The sequence below is a fragment of the Gymnoscopelus braueri genome (assembly GCF_963280865.1).
Source record: "Gymnoscopelus braueri genome assembly, chromosome: 10".
Taxonomy (NCBI): domain Eukaryota; kingdom Metazoa; phylum Chordata; class Actinopteri; order Myctophiformes; family Myctophidae; genus Gymnoscopelus; species Gymnoscopelus braueri.
The window spans coordinates 23,865,432-23,883,316 of record NC_137611.1 but is presented as its reverse complement, the minus strand read 5'-3'; the positions used below and the strand labels follow the sequence as shown (position 1 = coordinate 23,883,316).

Here is a 17,885-nt window from a genome sequence, read left to right as displayed (position 1 = left end):
AGTGTACAAATAGTTAATATTCTACTGTATTACTGTAATTGCCATGTGTTTGTGTTTCAAGGAAACTTCATTATGTCTTGTGAATTACATTTTCTGTCTACATCATTGGAAGGCTTGATGAGAACAAAATAAGTTACTAGGGTATAGTTGCAAATCAGTGGGATTTTATAGAAACATTGCTATCACTAAATTGTCATCTTAAAGCTGCAATCCGGAACTTAATTTTATGAATAAAACTATTGTAATCAATCTGCATACTTATTAGAGTACAATATAATTAGCACATCTGCAATGGTTGGAGGTCATCTCCCTACTCTGGTGTTGGGTAGGACACCTAGTGGTTGACAACCATTACTGCCTGAAGCTCATGTGCAATATCTCCCTTGACCAAGCAGGAATTACTTATCAGAAGAGCAGTGGAAATGTGTTCTCTTCTGTAGGAGACCCAGGTATAGGACATGGAAATCATGGACTGCAGCTTTAAATTAATTAAATGTCAGGATATTTCACCATTGATTGATGAGTTGATGCACGAAGCTTTGCACCCCCAACTCAGTCCATTGGTTGTGTGAGGCTATACAGTACTTAGCGAGAGACGAGAAAGTGGTTTAATAATAATTAAATTGTTTTATTGTAATATTGTTCCAGCACAACAAAGTTCAGACAAAGAGGAAATTGAGTTCTTACTGTAGGTCAAAGAACAACAATGAGGTATCTGTCTTTTACTGTACATCTTCTCTTTCACACAAACCATGACAAACAATATACATTTATATGGTTGTTTTATGTTTTTTCGGATGGGTCTTAAAGGTGGTGTGATGTTTTTTTTCAAGTGTTGAATTGAATAGCTTTAGATTGCCATTGCTATAGACTAGAGTGTTTATTCAGTAACAGGGGTCTCCCCATCTCTCCATTTCTTTAGTAAAAACAAAGACATTTTCAGGTCAGGATACCAATTTCATCCAAACAGGAGAGAACTCATACAGGATAAACAAGTGAAATTGGAAGTGATTTAAAAAAAAAAGACAAAATAGAACTTCACTCTCATGATTGGATTAATTAGTGACCCACCTAGAAATATATTTTGTGTTTATTTAAGAGCTGGTATAGTTAAAAAGAAAATCTCAACATCCCAAAAGATCATACTGTACATATTACAGTTGTAGAATTGATCAATCCATTCCAAGCCACATCACTGATATACAGTACAGTATGTATGCATAAAGTTGCTCAGCTGCACACAAATGTTCAAACTAATTTAGAACTTTTCTGGTCAGTCTTTGCACACATTTCTTTATGCTTGCTTAATGAGCAATTCTATTCAGCAATGTGAATAGGAAATGTGTGAGATGGATTTACTGTAGGTCAGCGGTTGAATTGGTTGTGTACTAAGGTTTTTTATTTATTTTTTAAATAGGGGATTTTCTCCGAGTCGAAGATCTCCCTGTACCACGACACCAGATCACTCCTCAAGGGGTGATTACAATCGCCACATGACTCTTATTTTGGTCCAGGCCCTGCACCACTATTGACACCAGGTCCACCTCCTGGCCTGCCTCCGCCAGCACCTGGAGACCGCATGGTATGCCAAAACTTTACAAGAGGTTCCCTCTTTCTCCACATAAGCTTGTGACCATATGCTACGTACCACCTGTAGGACAGAGGGACAGGATAAGTATATATAGACCCTATTGTGGGAAGACTCTTGCTAAACATTTAGGTTGCACTGTACACAAGTCTGTTGATGCATGTTCATCTTTATTAGTGATCATTCATTCACCAGGTCAGTGCAGATCTTAATTGCTAAATGTGGAAGCATTTAGCAACATCTTATTTTTTGTTTTTAGCTAAAATGCATTTTTTTCAAGCAACAATACTTTTGCCAAAGCATAAACTTAGTTAAAATTACAAACACTGGTCACTCACACTCCGAAGAGGGCTCCACCGAGATGAGCTGCATGATCAAAAAATCGCCATCCCAAAAGAAGTCCTGCGGCATCTATGGCAACAAGAGCTTTCAAAGCCTAAAGTAAGATAGATATGAGGTACATTGAGTTACTGCAGTGGGTACTGCAGTAGGCACGGTACTGCACAGCACAACTCAGATACAACTCCTTTCCATGCATTCCTTGATGCATACTACTTACACATTCACTCACACTCTGGGATCTAACACTGTTCTTTCATGCACAGACACGGTACATTTGTTGCCTGAACTAAAAATAGACAAAATATGGATCTTAACACCCTGATAGTGTGTATTATTTTAGTTTAGCAGGTACACATTTTCCCACCATCCATGGAACACAATCACATGCACGCAAATAGCAATGTATGTACAAAGTGTGTATATCACCTACATTTCCTGCTGAGAAAGTGATAATGGGAAGGAGAATAATTCCTAGCTTAGCTTCTGGCACCTTTGTACAGACCGCTGCCAGGACGGTCATGACAGCGCCGGACTGCAGATGGCACAATAAGAGACATGAAAAGATTGCATTTCTGTTTAACATTTTTTAACTGAGCTGAATTGTTTTATTCTTTATTGTTTTTGTAAGAAGCATCCTTACCGCTCCCAATGAGGGATGCAGCCGTCCGGTGGCTGTTTTACACACGTAGCTTACCATGTTGGAGATGGCACCTGAAAATACAGTCAGGGTGAGAGTTGGCAACTGTCACGCAGATTATCAAACAAGTTATCCACCACTGTACCTGTTAATTTAGCAAATCCTGCATACATTCGACATTCCCTTGTCTGAGTCTGCACAAATCCATGTCGCTTACAAGGAGCGTTAAACTGCTAGGAAGTGCTGCCTCGAAACCACTGGCTCCCTATGTTCCCATTTAACCCACCTCCAAATCGTTAATATTTTTTCACTTAAAACTCTGACTATGAATTGGGCTTAATCCATCCTCTTTTCTGCATACCAGCGGAGAGGTAAACGGCGAGGAATTGCTCCCTGCCCAAGAGGGAGACGATGCTGGAGGAGAATGTCCAGAGGACCCACATGTTGGCCGCCATATGGATGATGGAGTAATGGCTAAAGGCGGACAGGGCCATGGGAAGGCACCGTGTTTCTGGTGAGAGAGGAAGCGAAAACACACCATTAAATCATTAAATCGTGTAATCATCATGGCTTGGATTAGAGCTGCAGTTAATTTCCCCTTGTGTATTGTGGTCCCGGTCACTGCCAACCTCCACTGTTGGTCTGTGGAGGGTGTACACCAATGGTGTTTTGGTCGCTACACTGGATACCACGGCGTTCCACTGGTACATTTTCACCACAACCATGTCTCCTCCGACACACATGGAAGTCACCAGCCGCTTCTTTTCACATGACAGGGAGGAGTTTCACCAGGATTTCTTAACATGAGTAGGAGTTGCTAGTGCAGATACAAGGACACAAACCCCTGCTGGGTTCCCATCTGTGAACACTGCCAAGAGAATTAGGTGGAGCACCTGGCCAAGCCGGACACACTGCTGCAGGGAACTGAATCCAGGCCTCCTCATCACACCCAGACATCTCAGCTGAAGCATTTCTTTGTTTGAACTTAAACCGTTTCACTGGAATTTGACAGATTTCAAACTTAGAAATGTACTATTCCAGGGAGTGGTAGGAAGTGCATACTCACTGGAGGCTGGGTTGGCAGTGAAGTACTTGATCATGGATCTTTGCATGGAGGGGATCCGCCAGCAGCATAAGACTACAGCATTTATTGCTATAATACCTGGAATGAAAAGGAACTGACAATCAGCATCTTAAAGTTATACAGTGCAGGTTCACAAATAACGATTTTTAGCAGCCTCTGCTGGTCATTACCGTCACTGCAGGCCGTTTGTCTATTCCTCTGTTACCCAGAATTTTTTATTTGTTTTCACCGGAAGACGAAAGCGTTTCAAAAAGCGTTCTTTTAATTGTTTTATACGATCTGTGGATCGTTTCTCTTAGCTAGTGGAGCTTTAGTTACCGTGAGCTGTGTTTTATTTTTCTGTTGTTTTTCGACCTTCAAATCATACAATCTCTTAAAATCAGCGTGAGTTTCCCTTTTGTTATTAGCGTGGTAGTTCCTGGCCAAACAGGAAACCGATGCGGTAGTTCCTGGCCAAACAGGAAACCGGTGCATTTCCGCTTCCGTTTTCCGGCTACATGGCGTCATTTTCGCGGGAAAGACACCCCTATCACCGTTCAATAGAAAATATGTGTATAAAAGGCTTTCGGGGGTGAAATTCATGGAGTGGGTGTTGTGAAACTTTTGCCACTCACAAAAGATATACAATTTAACTTTAGTTTTGTTGAAAAAGTTACCTAGTATTACTTTAAGTTGACAACAGTCAAAAAGTTTATATCTATGTGAGACAGTATAGGAAAGAGTGAATGAGAAAAGGATTGAATACTGTGTGCGTGCGTGCGTGCGTGCGTGCGTGCGTGCGTGCGTGCGTGCGTGCGTGCGTGCGTGCGTGCGTGCGTGCGTGCGTGCGTGCGTGCGTGCGTGCGTGCGTGCGTGCGTGCGTGCGTTGGCTTACCACTGACAGTTCTCTGTCCCTCACTGAGGCTGCTCCAGAAGTCATCCACCGTTGTCATTAACAAGATGAGCTGTTTCTGGAAATCTGACAGCTGGTTCCACCAGTCATGCCAGTAGCTCATATCCTGAGGACCCTGAGTGTAACATTGTGGTGGTTTGTTTTGTTAAGCTTTTGGGGAAAACACACAATGCTAATTCCTTTATAGTTAATAATGGTGTAAGTAACTGTAATGCCTGCACAACACATACGTTTGAGGAGAATTTTGGCGATCGGAAATAGTGTGAGTGTACACTTACTTTCAGCGTTTTATCTGACTCAGCTTCTTCCCTTGCCATCTGAACTCTATATTTCAGTGATTCATACTGCAAAATGGCCGCCATACCAAACGAGCAGCCTGTAAACTAACATGGAGTCAGACAACAGCAAGAAAACCAAACCACTGCCCCATCCATCTACAAAACATGAAGTAGGCTACGTATGACATTTCTTGCTTTGGTTTGAACATGAAAATGAACAGTCCAAGATCCATGCACTTTTACAACACAGAATAAATGAGAAGAGTGAAGAGACATACCCCTACGGTGAACATCAGGGGTTTGAATAGGCTGGGTCGTGGGACCCTGCGAGGAGGTGGGGGCGCTGGTGATGGAGATGGCCCAACTTTGTGTTGGGTGCCATCAGCGGCTTCAGAGGACAAAGTATCTGTTTCTTTGGTGACATTGCCTTTCTTTGTTTCTGGCCTCTTGGCCTCTCGTCGGAAAGCACATCTCTGCTGAGGGTATGGGCTGAGTCTGTACAAAAACAGAAAAGCAAATGAGTTTTGATTCAGTTTTTTGATTCAGTCCACATGGCAGCCACAGACAGGTGGAATCTGCTTTCAATAAAGGCATGACACTCAAGACTCTCAGACTGTTTACATTACAACACTGACACTATAGACCAACACAATTGCATGGCACCCATCAATATAGTACATAATGCCTGTAATAATATAATAATAATGTTTATTGTCCCCGAAGGGATATTTGTTTTGTCTGTTCAAAAACAACGACAAAAAAACAACACATAACCATATAGCACAAGACAACACCAAGACAATACATGTAATATGTTAAACAGCGAGCATAATACAGGCATATCAGCAGGATAAAAGTACAAGGGTAGAGAAATGATCTAAGAGGTATAATTTTAGTGAGTATATAATGTGCATTGGGGGTGGACGTGGACGGTCAATGATATGCAGCATCGACCAGACCAGAGGGTATGGTAGTAGCTGTAAAAATGGAGAGAGCATGGTTTAGACGGGTCAGAGATTGTTTTCTTTACTCTATTAAGCCTAATTTATCCTCTAATGGAGGATGGATTTTGTTCTACTTCAGTTGGACTAAGGTACCATCTGTACAATTAATTTGACATAAGGAGCAGCATTGCATGGTTAGACTACCAGCATGGCCCTCTGGAATACACAGTAAGCATCAATGACTGTGTGTAGTTAAGGAGTTCGGTGTAAAGGTCGTCAAGGTTGAAGTCAAGTCACCCAGCGTGGAGGATATTGCCACATGGCGACATCGGAGACTAGAGAGTCCTCTCCACACAGGAGATATGTGATGTTACTTTGGGTTTGGGGGGTACTGCCTGATGACCAACCAAAAGCCTAATATCTCAACCGGGAATTCCCTTTTAGGCTAGTGGTTAAGATGTTTACTTTCCACGTGGGAGACCCAGCCGAGTTCGATTCTCGGGTGTTACACTGGCACTGGCCTCTGACGGTATGTAAATACCCTGGCATACTCAGACAAATTCTGGGGAGGTATAGGTTGGTCTGCATTTAACACAGGTGCTAAAAGTGCTGCAAGCCTGCAACGCTGCAGTGTTTGTATAGCGTTACTGACATGTAATAAATTCTTATTACGCAGAATACGCACAGACCTTGCCATTTTAATGTATATGTTTAACAAACCGTAAGTCTTTGTCTTAGTTAAATTAATGAGTTGCAATGATCTTGCCCTGGCTCTTGAGCCTAACCCTGGCCCGTCCCCATATTTAGTCACAGCAAAGAGATTCTGAATGACCATATTCATTGCAACACTGTCACAATATTTGGATTATCCACCTCTGGTGTACCAGTGTACATGTTTGTGAAATGTAGGCAAATAATGTATGATTTATGCATAGACTAGCTCATGCTACACTAGCTCTAGCATGGCTGTTATTCCATGCATTCCGTGTATTTCACAACAGCCAGCCATACAACACTCATTGCAATTTCGTGGATAGGATAAACTCGGAGGCATTCTAATGTGTTGCACTGTGTACTCACCCAATAATTATTGCTGCGACTTGGAGACAGGACAGCTCTTGTGTCATAGTATCTATTCTATAGTATCATCTCCATTTGAAAGTTATATGGTAGAAAACGTATAATATCTCCACTTTTCCACGAATGATGACAACACAGGGGATGACATTCATTCACAGTGACAGCAGCACTAAACACAGATTCACTTCCTTCAATTAGTCCATACGTCCAGTATCGGACAGTACAGTGTTGTAATCACTAATCACCTGTGTCAATATGTATATACGTTGCTGACATAATTTTCAAATGGATATGATACTATTATACCTAACCTGGGTGAGTACTGTAGTACTGTAGGAGAATCCCTCCACGAAATTGCATTGTGTGTTCTATGGCAATGTAATAAACAGGCATAGCCATTACAGGGAGGACACTGTACACCTTCAAAATTTCGGAAACATTCATAAATTTAGGACAGTAGTCGCCAACTAGCCATATTACCAGCATGACAACTTCCAGCAGTTTACAATGACGGTTAGATAACAGTGATAATATACAATGTTATATGCTTATGATTTAGGACTGGATTTAGCTACATAAGCTACTACCTGAACCCCACGATACATGTTTTTATTTTTGCCTTTGCTCACCTGGTACCTCGGCACACTGTGTTTGTAGATCTGATGAACTCTGTTTTGGTCCATTTCATAAAACATCCCATCAACGCCATATTCCAGTGACCCCGACTGAAGTCCCGCCCCCTCGGCTGTTCACTACCGGGGGGGGGAGATTTCCTTAAATCCCATAGGTCGTAGGAACGATCCTGTTGTGATTGGGTATAGTTTGTTGTTGTCAGGCAACCATTGCTACGCAAACGCAACTAAGCAAATCAAAATATTTTCTTTAAGAGGAAGCTATCAACTTGAATCAAATTATAGCCGTGTTCATAGTAGAATCATCATGAATGGAAGTTCTCATAAGTTCTCCCTCTTTTGTACTCTGGTGTTCGTTGTCAAACTAGCCTCCGCACTATGGGATGTAGACTCTGTAACAGGACAGACTGCTATGTGTTGCTGGCCCCTAGTGGTGCAGTGGAATCATAAAGATGCAACATGAAACTTTCAGACAGACGCAGACCCATTTATATTTTTCTGTCAATGAGAGAGAGAGAGAGAGAGAGAGAGAGAGAGAGGCGAGGGAGGGGGGGGGGGGGTGTACCCAGCAGGTCGCTATTATTGATAGGTTTCAGTATTGGCATCTGGGCAAGCTCCACAGACTTCACACAAGCTGTGAATACGGTATAATTTACAGCTGCACTGCACTAGCTGCACTGCAGTGTCTCTGTGGTCTGCAGAAGCATCATACAAGAATGCACATCTTTACCACTAGTTAGGCACTAGGAAATATCCTGCTGCCTGCAATACAATTCATGTGTTTGGTTTATTGCACAAATAAGTGTAGTAGGGAATATAAGTAATACTAACCATAATAGAAGAGGGCACTTTATGCATCAATGTCTGAGTATGATCCCACTCATACAAGAGAAACTTAGAACATTACTAAGCGTTGCAGCAAAAATAAGTGAAACAAATAGGGCAGAGACAAGAGAGGGGGAAAGAAGGAACAATGTGCCTTTGCCACTATGTGAACCCCAAGGACACACTGCAAAGCTAGATGATACCCTACGGCTGTAGGTCTGGGGCAGGTGGAAGAGAGGACAGACTGAGAGATGCAGGAGAGGAAGAGGGGGCACAGCGAGAAAGGGACGGGGAGGGGAAATGACAGAGATAGGTGCATGGTTAGGACGGAAACAGGTGGCGACACTGGGAAGAAATTCAGAGGGAGATGAAGAGGAGAGGAGGAATGGATCATTAATATTTAAGCTGCCACAGAAGTGGGGTTAGTGGAGCAGTTGGTTTTGGATTTTGGTTGTTTAAATGCCGTTTGGGTTACCGGGGCACAATGGACTTAAGGGATATTTCACTTTCAAACATGTTTGGGGTCATTTTAACGTCTACTCAGGCTTTTGTGAGCACCCCAGACAGTTTTTAAGTTGCTTGATTCAGTATATAGATATTTGATATTCATTTTATCAGACACGCACCCTTCCTATACAAATCCATTGTAACGTCAAACTATTTTAATCATGATAGATTCATCGAAAACACCCATTCTTGGTTCTGGTGACTGATATTGTACTTCTAGTTCTAATGCATGAGGGGGCTGGGTTTTTTCAATTCCTTTTTTCATTTATGTTTTATATTTTTTGGGGAAAATGAAAAAAATAAAATAAAATACAATAAATGAAAAAAGTAATTGAAAAACCTAAAGCCCCTCACGTCACCAGAACCAAGGACGGGTGTTTTCAATGAATCTATCTATGCTTAAAATGGAGTTTGAAGTTACGATGGGTTTGTATAAGAAGGGGGCGTGTCTGATAAAATCAATTTTAAAATACTGAATCAAGCAACTTAAAACACAGTTATAATGACCCCAAACATGTTTGAAAGTGAAATATCCTTTTTAAAACAACAGCTTTACAACAGCAGTAAACACAATTCAATCACACACACACACACACACACACACACACACACACACACACACACACACACACACACACACACACACAACAATCTCTCTTTTTCAGGTGGTAAAGTCTGTAGAGGACTTTAGGTTCCTTTCTGATCGATAGAGTGGATTTTTCCCAGCAGAGGTGTCCCCTTTCAGGTCCTCTCATCGATCTGCTGTGAACAGACGCCAGCTAGGATTTGCTTCTGTCGGCATCAGGGGGGCAGCAGGGGTTCAGCCATGTGACAGGAAGTACAACGGGTGTACCTGAAATTTAAACACCTTGCCACTCATTTTAGGACATTCTGCCAATTCCAGTCTGACTGTGCATGCATACTGACTGATAAAGGAAGTCTGCTGTTCTGCCCCTGAATCATTGTTGTGATCCATGTATCATTGACACCCTGTTGAGCGATTGAGTGATTTGGCCTTGAGGCTTCTATTTCAGCCTAGAGGCTAGAAACATCTTATACCAGCAGCAGTCTTTTTATACCATCACATGAAACTCTAGCTGTTATCATTGCGTCCCAACAGAATGCTGACTGGGAGCTTTCGAAGACATTGATCAATGGGCCAGTTAGATAATACCTCACTGTGACTTGCCTTCTTTTTTCATACATGTTTGAATATACATTTTTAAACACTGTGTGTATGTGTGTTTGTGTGTGTGTGGTGTTCATTAGTGGTCCCAGTGCTCATTTTAAAAGGCAATTTCTGTGAATTGAACACCGGCAGACGTTTTGGATAATGCCACATCAGCAAAATCATGCGTGTATGCTAAACACAGACTAACACAGGAGTAGCATGTTAGCACAAAATACACAATGATTCAAAGATAATTCACTGATTTGTGGCTAGGTTTTTTTTTTCTTCTTTTGTATAAAAGCACAAGTCGTCTTTGTAGAAACTTTTAATTCCCTTCAGATTGTATTGATTATATTTAACCACTTGAACCATAGCCTCCCTATTTTGGAGGGAACATTCTCTGAAAATATCAGCTCTATATTGTAATGCGTCGCAACGTGTGGACCAAGTACAGAGCTGACCGGTCAAGTTTATCAAGTATAGCAGGTTTAAGTTCTGTAACTGTGACAAAAGCTAACCATGCAGTAATAAAGTTCACTTGTGTTGGATTACCTATCTTAAATTATAATAATAATAATAATAATAATAATAATAATAATAATAATAAAGTCAATAATAAAGTCACTTTACAAAAAAACTAATAAAAAAAACTTTTTTAGGAAAATGACTAGTTAAAAGGCAAAAAAAAAGTAAAAGGGGGATTTGAATTTGGTATAGGGAATGTGAGCCTGAAAAGGTGGGTTTTGAGAGTGGTTTTAAACATGGCAAGGGTGGGGGCAGCTTTGATGTGACCTGGGAGTGAGTTCCATAGGGACGTGCGGAAACTGAGAAAGCCCTGTCACCCCAGGTTAATTTCTTTGTCTTGGGGATGTCCAGGAGGTTGGCATCACCAGACCTGAGGGAGCGGGAGGGGGTATGGCGTTCTTGGAGGAGGTCAGAGAGGTCGGAGAGCTTGTTGAGGGCCTTGTAGGTGGCGATCAGTATCTTGAAATCTAATCTTTGTTGTTTGACAGGGAGCCAGTGAAGGTCATGGAGGACTGGTGTGATCTTAAGCAGGTTTTTAAGTCATCTGGCCCTGCAAGTTGATGTTAATATTGTATTCAAATGAATAGAATCCAGTGGCTTCCTCAAAACTCAAACCAACCACAGTGTGCTTTGGAAAATGGTTGGTGGTAGCAAGTATATGGTGAGTCATAGTCAATGGACTAATCATGCCAGACCACCAGTATGGTTCTTTAAGAGCAAAGGCAATTGTACTTGCATGTTGTGCTTTGTGCAATTAGTTTTTCTTTCTTTCTTTCTTTGTGATCAGCTGCTTTTAATAGAATATTTACAACAACAACAACAAACATAAAGACTGGACAAATAACAAAATCAAGGCCCTATGTGATCTATTGCTGACAGCAAAGCAACCATGGCAATTTTAAGAGTGAATGACGGGGCTTCCATTGAACTGTTAACATCTTGGTTGTGTTGTCACACCTGCTGATATGATACACTTAACAGTGATTGAGATATTTAGTGAATATTAAACATTCAGGAACATTACAGAATTGGGTAGTTAGTAATTAAAGACAGAGTTTCAGGATCATCTTGCCAGAAGGTTTTAGCCACTGTGCATTCCCACATAATATGAATGTATGCACCTGGAGTTCCCTGAGTACATAATGTACAGTTAGGATAGTGGTCTGGATCTATTTTCATAGAGTTCCATACACAAAACTACAAACTGTACCCTTTGTTGGTTGGCTTGCCTTGGTTGAGGTAAATATATTTCCAAACTGCAGTCAATAGGACAAATATTTTCCCCAGACAGTGCATAAGATGGCTAGAGGCTTATTGGTATAGCTTTAGTGAATGTAGAATATGTTTTATTGAATAGTAAAATGCATACAATGGATGAATATCTAAGTTGTGCCCCACGGCATGCCATACAACGTCAAAGTGGATCTAATTTGAACATTTAAAATATATAGGGACCAGAAATGTTATACTTGGCTTTCAGAACTTGAAAAGTATATTCTTGCATAATGTTGTTTAAAACTGGTATTCCCCCATCTGTCCAACTAGAACCTATATTTACTATCAACCTTAAAGTAGAAGATGTAATAGATGCACATAATATTTAGATGAGATGTTTTAGTTCTAGATTCAAAACAGTGTCAAACTGAAACGAATTGTGAGATCATAAGACCAAAAGGAACAATTAGGAACAATACTGACATACAGAAGAATATCGTCAGCAAATAGGGAAATCATGGTTGAAGTTGTGAATTCTGACCAAGGAGTGGTTCTAAAGGCGAATTGCTTATGCACGGGGTTAAAGGGAGAGGACAAACAATAATGGACTACGGGGGCATCCTTCTCTTGATCCTGTATACCGTAGAAATTTGTTTTCCTGTCGTGACCATTGCCATTAGTTTTGAATACAGAACACCAACCCCCATATGTTTGGGATGTGATTTTCAACCATGGTTCTGGAGCAAGTGATAAAACCCAGGGGTCTGTTTTATGACAAACATTAATTGGTGCAGCCTGCAGAAGATTCATTTCCACCCCTCCTTGCAGGACTCATACACTGGCAGGTGTTTGAGCAGAGCTAAAAGGAATCTGAAGGACAAACACCACCCCAGCAATGGACTGTTTATGCCACTGCAGCCAGGAAAGTGCCTGCGTTGTCACAAGGTCACCCCAGAGAGACAGAAAGAGTTTTCCCCTCCAGGCTATCAGAGTCCTGAACAATGGCCAAACTGCCATGTCAAATGTTTTTTTTGGGTCAAATACCCTGCACATATTGTACCTTGCAAAAATTGCACTACCTAAACGTATACTATATACATTTTGTAGTTGCAAAATTATTCTCCCATCATATTCTGTACACTGTCTTTACTGCCACTAAAGGTTTTACTTTTTACTTGTTTACTTTTTAAAACTTGTATTATACCCTGTAATTATATCTTCTTAGTATATTGTTAGCACGCACGGGGCATGTAACATCAACATTTTACTCTACATACTTATATGAGTGAGAAATAAAACCAGTGGTGTGTTCTACCAGTATACGCTATATACGCAGTATACTCAAACCAAAATTTTGAAAAACATAGTAGCCTACAACTAGAAAAAGTGCTCCTCGGAGCACAGGTCTCTGCCAGGTCAGGTAGGTTATAGTGTGGGCCAGCAATGTTCGGAATTCGCCAATCAGACTGGAATGTGAAAAATCGGACGGATCGGCCCGTCTTGATCACTTGACTAAAGAGATAATATGTACCGATTTGTGTGATGTTTGGACAACATTTGTAGGAGTAATATAAAAATCACACCCAGTGTGAAGTGGGCGGTGTGGTCACAGTGGTCATCACAGTGATGGAAGAAGTGATGGAAGAAGTGATGGAAGAAGTGATGGAAGAAACCATAACTTAAAAAAAACACATTTATGTTTTTTTTTAAGTTATGGTCCTATTTATAGGGCTATGCACATGTGTCATGTTTCCCTAGCCAATCACAGTCCTGAATAGACTGTGATTGGCCAATCACGGTGCAGGGTTAGGGGGGTACATTTGTGGCCAATCACAGCGCAGGATTTGGTGTGCAAATATCCAAACCTCACATATAGGGGCGGTTTCACCGCCCAAAAATATGTTTTGCAAAAATCGGCGCTATAATAGGGCAATGTTGAAAGGATGGCATTTGTTCCTCAATGTAGTGGGAATGTGAGTGCAAAGTTTCACCCCAATCGGACTCTGCGTTCATGATTTGCAGCATTTTGTTCAAAACGGGCTACTCCTGCAAACTTTAGATGTCAATCTTAGCCAATCAGGATGGACTATAGAGATCATGTGTACCGATTTGCGTGAAATTTGGATAAAATCTGAAGGAGTAATATCCAAAAATGTGTTTTACATAAGTCGGCCTCCTAGTAGCGCTATAAAAGGCAGATGTGAAAAATGCAGGGCAAAGGTTTTTACTTGGCCAGGGAGTGCACATACAAAGTTTTACACAGGTCAGTACAGTTATAATATAGGTAAAATAACGAATCGGCCTGTTATAGCGCCACCATGAGGCTGATTTTTCAAGTGGCATTTCTTCCTGCCTATAGTGAGAATGTGAGTGCAAAATTTCATGGAAATTGCATGCTGTGTTCATGATTTGAGGCATTTTGTTCAAAACGCAGCACTCCTGCGAACTTTGGAAGCCTTTCTTAGCCAATCAGGATGTAATAAATCTGAAATACCGGTTTCGTTTCATGACTATAGAGATACTGTGTACCGATTTGCATGATGTTTGGATAAAATCTGTAGGAGTACTGTCAAAAAATGTGCCTCCTGGGTGTGGCCCTATATAACAGGCCCATGTGAAAAATGTGGGGCAGAGGACGGGCGGACGGCCGGACGGACAGGGTGCAAAACATAGTCTCGGCCATGCCTTTCGGCCTGGTGGAGACAATAATTCATTTTGTGACCACCCGCGTATATGTGCGCGTGCACGTGCTGTGCATGAGGGAATAATGGTATGGTATACCGTCTGAAAAAACCTAGACTGCAGCACTGAAAAAAACCTCATTGAAGCTTGTGGGAGAGGGGGGGGGGTTATTTTCTTTCCTTTATGTTTTATCCAGAATCTAATTCACATTTATGTCAATTTTGATGGAAACTCTCTGTTTGAACTCTGTTCTATCTGGACTTAACCCTATTTGAGAGTAACATGATATTTAACACTTACATATATATGTATAAAAGGATTACTGTGTGTTTAGTGGCTGCTGGCCTTTTTGAAAATGGAATTCTGGCCATACAATCAAGTAATATCAGGATAATAGAATGCATCGAACTGTTAGAATAAAACTAAACAATGACCTTTATTTCCTTGTGCATAGTCCAAAAGAGTCATGAAAACAAATAGCGGTTTAATGCACGTTTGATAGGCACTTAATATCTCACCGGCTTGTACAGTACATGTCAATCTAACAGGGTTACTGAATTTCAGCACCACTGCCAAAGGACAGCTCCTGCCAGCAGCGCTGTGTTAAAAACCATTGCGCTGTATTTTTACTGCCTTAAAAGACACCGGGAGGCTCCTCTTACCAGCACCACACACACACACACACACACACACACACACACACACACACACACACACACACACACACACACACACACACACACACACACACACACACACACACACACACACACACACACACACACACACACACACAAACCCCCCCCTCTCTTGCTCTCTCTCTCTCTCTCTCTCTCTCTCTCTCTCTCTCTCTCTCTCTCTCTCTCTCTCTCTCTCTCTCTCTCTCTCTCTCTCTCTCTCTCTCTCTCTCTCGCATTCTCTCTCTCTCCTCCAATCCCCCTCCCTCTCCCTATTATTCACACGCACTAATTTATACCTGGAGCCTTACTGAACTCGTGCAAACGCCAGAGATCAAATATAGTCGGTTGTCATAAGCCGGCGGCTCCACTACGTTTAAAAAGACCCTAGAGGGTCTCATTACTTCTCAGTGATTAAGCTACTAGCTCTCTAAACTCTAGCCTTTATTTGATCTCAGTTCGGCTGTCCCATCTGAAGAAGCGAGCGCAGCCAGCCCACGAGCAGTCCCACCACTGGCTCCAGAGACGCAATCCTCAACTTTTTACACCGACCTCAGTCGCAAGGGGAGATGGGTGATAAAAACGCAGGTAAGAAACTTTCACCTGCCTGCATGAATGAATGAATGTGTGTTGAATATGAGCGAGTTATTGCAGCGTTTGTGTGCGAGTGAATATCGCGGACTTTGTCTACAATCAAATTGTGTCCATTGCAGCAAGGCACCGCATGCAGCAAAAATAACGATGCCTTTCTCGAGTGTGGTATAACCACCAGGGATAGCCTATTATTCATAGAGTAAGGTAGTATACCTAACTCACCAGTCACCAGAGAGTGGGCATCGTGGCACATGTCTCAGCTGTTTAAGTCCCTGTATAGGCTGTACAGAGACATACACAGCTGAGACATGTGCCACGACATACACCCACATCAACACTGTCACCGCCGGCATAAAATTACGCTTCTCTCGATCTCTACCACAAATACAATCTATAGGCTGTAAAATGTATTGACCCTAACTAGATGAAACTCCTATAATATCACGGATATTTATCTTTGTTTTACATGCTTTCAATACGGTCCCAATGAAAAAATCAATCGGATTTTGCTTGCCAAACATTGCATTCCTTCACCCCCTCTGTCACTGCTGTGACGTGGATGCTGCTGGTGCAGGAAAAGTGCTTGCTCTCCACTTTTTCGGCGCGAGATGAATATCTTGCTTCCCCCCTGGTTGCGGTGTATATAGCTTCAACCATCGGCATGCTGTTGACAAAGCCTCAACTCTGTTAATAATGGGCTATAGAGGTACGAATTAAGATTGTGTCTTGGAGTCCGCAGAAAAACAATACAACATAATCACTGACTACAAAACAAAATAGATAAAGATTGGGAGAACCCAGACCTCAAATTTATAGCTTATAGGCTAGCTAGCAATCCACCCATTTGACAAAAACAGCAGCCTATAGCCAATGCTATCATACCTGCACATAACATATACTGTAGGCTTAAATGCCTGCTTCCTGTGAGATACAGTTTATCAGGGGTCGGCAACCTTTTTAAACATGAAGTGCTATGTTTGAATTTTCTTGATAGTCAGTGTGCCATATCAATCAACATTAAGTTTAATTATGACACCACATCAAAATTAAATATTTCCAACTGATTTTGATTGTCCATATACATAACAACCTTTATTTTTTTCTTCTTCTTCTTTCTTTCACATGGATGTAATGCTCATTAGACGCAGAGCAATAACCTACCTATCTCCCAGACTCCCTCCCCAGTCGGAGTTAGGAGTTGTAATTGTAATAGGATGTAATTTGTATATAGATGTGAGAGGACTTAATTTAACTGACGAAACGTTTTTTTTAATATTTAATTTTAAAAGAAAAAACCTCTCTCTCACGTGCCAGTGTGGCAGTAATTAGCCTACCCTCCCCTGTGCCAATGTTGGCACCTGTGCCTAAGTTTGCCTACCCCTGCAGTATATTAATGTGGCGATGAGCGCGATGTATGCTTCACAGGTATAATTCAATTCTACACCTAAAATCATTGCGATACACAGAGCCCTGGGTTAATGGGTAACCCTTTTTCATGGGTACTCAACCTGTTCAGAGCCTTGTTCAGAGTGCATAAATCAAAACCCCACTCAAATACACACAAACATTTTCAGAGGTTTGGGTAGCAAGGCTGAAAGGCTTGGCTCTATTAACTCCCTTATACCCAGTGGTGTGGTCTAGGTTTTTTTTCGGAGGTATACGATAATAATCATTCCCTGCACGAGATGCGCATGGTCTTATAACATTCCTGTTTACAATACTTAGAAAAAAAATGATTACATTTCTGGGCTTTTTATGCCTTTATTGTTGATAGGACAGTAGGCTGACAGGAATTTGGGTGAGAGAGATGGAGAGTGACACGCAGCAAATGCCGTCGGGATCGGGACTCGAACCCGCGATGCGCTGTCGGGCTACATTGTAGCCTAGGTGCCCGGACCGCTGGCGTAGCGGTTCGGGCCTACAGTACAGTTATTTATTGTAGCTTTAGGGTCCAGCGTAGCCTTAGATAAAGACTCTTGTAAACGTTTTTTTTTATTTTCTTTATCGATTTTGACATTTTTTTTATCTCTATGAGAGTCTTAGCTACCACACCCACCAGATTGCGGTGAAATGTCAGCTCCAAAGCCAGTACTTCTCCAAACATGTACAAATGCAAAATATAAGGTGCTTACCCGCTTGCCCCAAATGTTAACTCGGTTTCCGGTGTGTTTGTGCAATGTATTAGTCCATATTATTCAACAAAGAAGTGTTT

At 41.5% G+C, this 17,885-nt stretch overlaps 1 protein-coding gene across 1 annotated transcript; it reads right to left on the bottom strand.

The window, feature by feature from the left end:
- Window positions 1-650: 650 nt before the first annotated feature.
- Window positions 651-7,576, bottom strand: LOC308093721 (presenilin-associated rhomboid-like protein A, mitochondrial). Its single transcript, XM_080440050.1, has 10 exons — window positions 7,475-7,576; window positions 5,100-5,316; window positions 4,822-4,926; window positions 4,526-4,658; window positions 3,634-3,729; window positions 2,929-3,078; window positions 2,571-2,641; window positions 2,361-2,462; window positions 1,927-2,024; window positions 651-1,651 (listed from the first exon to the last, which is right to left on the bottom strand). Exons 1-10 carry the CDS (start codon window positions 7,552-7,554, stop codon window positions 1,501-1,503), a joined length of 1,203 nt encoding a protein of 400 aa, XP_080296176.1. The 5' UTR covers window positions 7,555-7,576; the 3' UTR covers window positions 651-1,500.
- Window positions 7,577-17,885: the final 10,309 nt, after the last annotated feature.

Excerpts from the sequence above, each read along its gene's own strand:
- LOC308093721 (XM_080440050.1), bottom strand. The coding sequence starts at position 7,554 with ATGGCGTTGATGGGATGTTTTATGAAATGGACCAAAACAGAGTTCATC. Across the intron at positions 5,317-7,474 it reads ACAGTGTGCCGAGGTACCAG|ACTCAGCCCATACCCTCAGC; the intron begins GTGAGCAAAGGC and ends GTTTTTGTACAG. Across the intron at positions 3,079-3,633 it reads CACTGCCAACCCAGCCTCCA|AAACACGGTGCCTTCCCATG; the intron begins GTGAGTATGCAC and ends CTCTCTCACCAG.